The sequence below is a fragment of the Penaeus chinensis genome, chromosome 15, assembly GCF_019202785.1.
Source record: "Penaeus chinensis breed Huanghai No. 1 chromosome 15, ASM1920278v2, whole genome shotgun sequence".
Taxonomy (NCBI): Eukaryota; Metazoa; Arthropoda; class Malacostraca; order Decapoda; family Penaeidae; genus Penaeus; species Penaeus chinensis.
The window spans coordinates 16,291,391-16,296,145 of NC_061833.1; the positions used below are offsets into that span (position 1 = coordinate 16,291,391).

Genomic DNA, 4,755 nt, shown 5'->3' on the forward strand with positions numbered 1-4,755 from the left:
ACTGACAAAATTATCGAGTCCACCGTTGGTTTCAACCATTCTTGGTAGAATATACATCCCAAATTGAAAACAATTTATCAAATCCTCATCTTATTTGCGTACGTTATTAAAGGCATGGTATAAGTAACCAGAATAGCCACCCTTGGCTTTAATCACTGCAGCAACACGTACTGGCAGGCCCTTTCCCTGATTACTGTGTTTTTATGCCATGCCTTTACTGATCGTTCATTTCGCTCAAACTTTGTTAGGACATTTTACTTTTCTTATCTTGTCTTGCACGTCTTTACATTAACATTCTATAAGATTTATATCTGGACCGTTTCTAGGCCAATCAAGCACTCTAATATCATGGTTATCCAAATACGTTTTGATACTTTTTCGGCTGTGTGGCAGAGAGCTCCGTCATGTATGAAAATGCAGTCATTATCTGGAAACCACTCACGAAGTTGGGGCAGAAGACGTTTATCAAAGATGTTACAATATCCATTTAAACTTCTAGTACCATTGGCAGAGATCAGACCCCACCATAACCTTCGTTGGGAATTTTACTTGTGCTCTCTGACAGTCGGTGTGGTCCTTCTCTAAGCTGATTCTTCTAACAAATTTCTCATCAGAGAAACAAACTTACAAAAAAAAAAAAAGAAAAAAAAATTAAGTTACAAGATTATTGGAATATTCAAATAAAACCCTCTTGAACTCTATCTCCAACATGACCTTTTTCTGATCTTGCTTTTGAACCAAACATCATATTAGGTGTAATAATTCGTAACTAACATATTTTTTTTTCCATGCACGCATATGTATGAAGAAGCGTAGTCAAAAGGAAGATTTGTGTGAGATATATTTCCACTCTCTCTCTCTCTCTCTCTCTCTCTCTCTCTCTCTCTCTCTCTCTATATATATATATATATATATATATATATATGTAAGTTAAACTAGAATATTCAATTTCCCTTTCGAAGCTTTAACTGTAGAAAATGATTCCCGCGTCCTCTCTGAGTTCGAGCGGTGCAGTTCGGTGCCACACATCTTCACGTGAACGAAAAATGCCTTGTATCAGAGAACAGCAATAAATATGGCGACCGCTGGCGTGACTTTGGAGCTCATTTTAAGATTGCTTATCGTGACTCTACTGTAAGCTACATAGTGACTGGTGAACATAGCGGCATATAGGTTTCCATCCAAAGATCGCAGAACGATGAGACTAGTCGATGGCAGGTTTGTTAAGGCTTCAGACCGTAAGAGAAATTGTGACTCTTTGCCAGGGCGAGTTCTATCAGCAATGTCAGAATTCCCGTGAAAACTCCTGGAAAAGTCCATAAAGTGTACTACAAATATTTGACAACTAATTAAATTTCATTAGCCGTGTCCTACATCCAAAACTGATGGGCGACTGGATCTCAACTATTAATTCTGAATTTAAATTAAAGGATAGACCTATGAATCGCCCTTTGGAATGTGATGCAAATCAAACAATTAATGAATATAGTTTATACACACAAACACCAGACATTAAATTACCTCCAGCGTATAGCAGAAAAACTCCATAGAAATCCCGTAGTTCCAGAGGTCGCAGTACGTACTGGTACTGTGACTGAAGAGGTTTAAGGCATTCGGTTGCATTTGCAGTTGCTTTCTTGACAATATAGTCCATGATGCCAGACTGCTGAAGTTTCACAATCCTAGAACAAGCACGTTTTGAGACACATTACATTTGTGGTTCGGATGAGAGTTGATGGATGAGAATTGCAGGAAAGTCTATCATTGATGGCGAGAAAGAGAGAGAGGGAGGGAGAGAGTGAGCTTTACACATGATAGGAAAATTATATACCAGTTTCGAAATCGTATAGTACTTTTTCTACCACCGATAAATGCAAAAATTACCCAACTTTGAATATCGAACATGTTGAAGACTCACAAAAGAGAGAATTCTATTCGATTCTTACAAAGGGTCTATTTTCGCCTTCAGCTGCGATGATTTTCGAAAGACGAAAGTCTGGAACGTCATCCCAACGAGGTTCTCAGACATAACGTAAGAAAGGCACCGCCCAGTCTGGAGGAGGATACCGCCAAATAAATACTGGAAATATTGTTTTCAGTTTGTCGAAAAAATACAGATCAGAATAGTCAACAGATTTGAAATATATATTCATAACAGGTTATAACTAGCTGTTCTTAAAAAGAGAGAGAGAAAAAAATCAATTAATAGGGCCCCTCAACCATGGGGGCCTACAAGTTGCAGAGGATGCATATAAATCAATGCCAGTGACGCGCAGGGTGCGTTTGTCGTATCCATAGAGTTAACACTTGACACTAAGAGACTAAAAGGTTGCATGGGCCCCTGCCTTTGCTGGGCCCCTAGACTTCAGCCTAATCAGCCTCAGGGATAATGCGGCACTGACGTACAGTTCGACTGGGTTGAAAGCCTCAGATCTTCTATATACGGAAAAATCAAAGTCATTTAGAGAAGCGCGGTGGTTCTGAGTATAAGGAATTTAAATGAGCAGCGGGAGAGGACTGGAAGATACTGTCGTGGACAATAATTAGGTTTTAATGTTAAAGGCTAGAAACATCATAATTGCTTTAGAACACACCTTCATTGTCTAAATTATATTTCAAATATATTCTGCAATTCTTTATCAACGTATTATTTTTTATTACCTTTATAATTTATCATCAAATTTTTTTGGACGTTACTGTTCTCTCCTTTGTTCTGAAACTGATTAATTTCTAAAGCAACATCGAGGCACTCGCTCGTGGCAAATCCTGCTGCAAAGCGTCCTTTTCCTGTCACTCAATTAATAGTTTATTTTCACTTTGATCACAGAAACAAAACAAAACGTCTATATGATTTAAGAGCTAATGAATTGGTGAAAACTATTCTTATAACCCAAATTACCTCTGAGAAAGACCGGTGCATAACATTTCGGATAACCGTGCGAGGAGCTGCGAACACCACCTCCCCGTTCTCCATGGCGCGGATAGAGGTGGGAAGGTCCATGCGCAGGTATATACTGTCGTTTTTCGGGAGGAGTCGAGAGAAGGAGGAGCCAGGCGGGGCCTCCTGTTGGGGAGAGAGACAGTGGGATAATGTAGTTTATTATTGGCTGCACACTCACGCATGCACGCAAGCACGCATACCCACACACACACACACATGCACACACACACACACACACACACACACACACACACACACACACATACCACACACACACTCTCTCTCTCTCTCTCTCTCTCTCTCTCTCTCTCTCTCTCTCATTCACATTCACTCACTCACACTCTAACTCAATCACACACTGACTCTCACACACACTCATTTACTCACACAAACACACACTCATTTACTCACACACAAAGAACTCCGATCTGTTCACCCTCTTCGCCGCACGTCCAGCTCTTTCCCGGGGCTCACCAACATGGCGCGATGCAAGAAGCTCCCGAAGGGCAACCTAAGCGGCAGGCCAGTGTCCACCAGCTCCTCAGTGTCGTCGAAAGGCAGGTTGACCGTCGGCAGGATGAGCATGGCCTTGAGGTTGGAACGGTAGACGGAGGCGAGGACGAAGGACACGAGCAGCCAGAGAGCGATGGCGATCCTGATGTGACCTCCCTGGGGCACGGTCGGGATGGCTGTGGGGCGAGGAAGAGGCTGCTTTGGGATATTGAAAGGGTGGATTCTAAAGATGGCTCTAGGGCGAGGAAACTGAGTTATGTAATGCTTGCAGAGTGGAAGTTTGAAGAAAAATCGTTTATTCGGCTGAAGAGCAAGTTTAGAGTGCTACTTAGCATAACAATTCAGCACTGTAAGCCTGGCATTGTTTTGAGTCCCTAGAGGAAGCATTTTTTTTCATTTTCTGATTGATCAAAGGAATCATTTCAGCGCTAGATTTTTATTTACAACAATGGTCACAATCAAGTGGAAATAAAATCAGTTACCACAATGAATCAACGTCACTATTTCTCTACGTAGATCATTCCATTCATTAATCACAGCTCCCTTGTAAAGGCTCTCTGTGTACAGAAACTTGTAAAACATATTGCGATCAGCTTATATACGTTTATATTTCTGCAATAAGCTGAAAACTGAATTAACGAATACAAACCAAGTCGGCTGTTCAACTTACACTGCATGAAAAGAACGGCCAGAATTACGAAGACGTTGTCGCTCGTGAAAGTTGTCATCCCAACCGGCGCGCGTCCGTTGGAATCCATCCGATCCGCCCGACTGCTGCGTCAAACAAGATCGTTCATGATCAACGAATATTGAATATAATTTCATGGCAGAGTTTACTGTATTTGGGAAGTTGCAGTATAATGTTCTGCTAGAGTAATGAAGCCTAGACAAAATCCACTGCAAGATACTATTTGAAGCTTGATATGCGTTGAGAGTGACAAATATTCTGAACGAGTTCGAGTACTGTACATAACTGCACACAACAAAATCTTAATAAATGAAATGTAAAAGATGCGTCAAAATCCTATTTGATAAAATCAAGATATATTACTAACAAATTACTCTATTATATGAATTTGCATACACTACAGCAGTTTATTGATACACACAAACATTTCAGTTCAGTGAGATTTGCGAAGGCTAACACACACACACACACACACACACACACACACACACACATATATATATATATATTGTAGCAGTCCTGACCTCGACCTACACAGATAGCACAGTACCCACGCCATGCCCTGCAGCCGCGTCCCGATTGACGACCTATCGAGTGCTGACACTGAGGCTCA

General features: G+C 41.1%; 1 protein-coding gene across 2 annotated transcripts in view; it reads right to left on the reverse strand.

The window, feature by feature from the left end:
* Window positions 1-957: 957 nt before the first annotated feature.
* The window catches only part of LOC125033017 (glutamate receptor ionotropic, NMDA 1-like), a 5,633-nt gene continuing 1,835 nt past the window's right edge, over window positions 958-4,755 (reverse strand). The window contains exons 5-10 of one of the 2 annotated variants that reach the window (XM_047624471.1): window positions 4,125-4,225; window positions 3,416-3,630; window positions 2,900-3,064; window positions 1,947-2,053; window positions 1,522-1,682; window positions 958-1,306 (exon numbers count right to left, since the gene is read on the reverse strand). In XM_047624471.1, coding sequence (XP_047480427.1) covers window positions 1,224-1,306; window positions 1,522-1,682; window positions 1,947-2,053; window positions 2,900-3,064; window positions 3,416-3,630; window positions 4,125-4,225 — 832 coding nt within the window. In that variant the 3' untranslated portion in view covers window positions 958-1,223. Of the gene's footprint in view, window positions 1,307-1,521; window positions 1,683-1,946; window positions 2,054-2,899; window positions 3,065-3,415; window positions 3,631-4,124; window positions 4,229-4,755 lie in introns of both variants that reach the window. The other variant, XM_047624470.1, reaches the window with a different exon arrangement.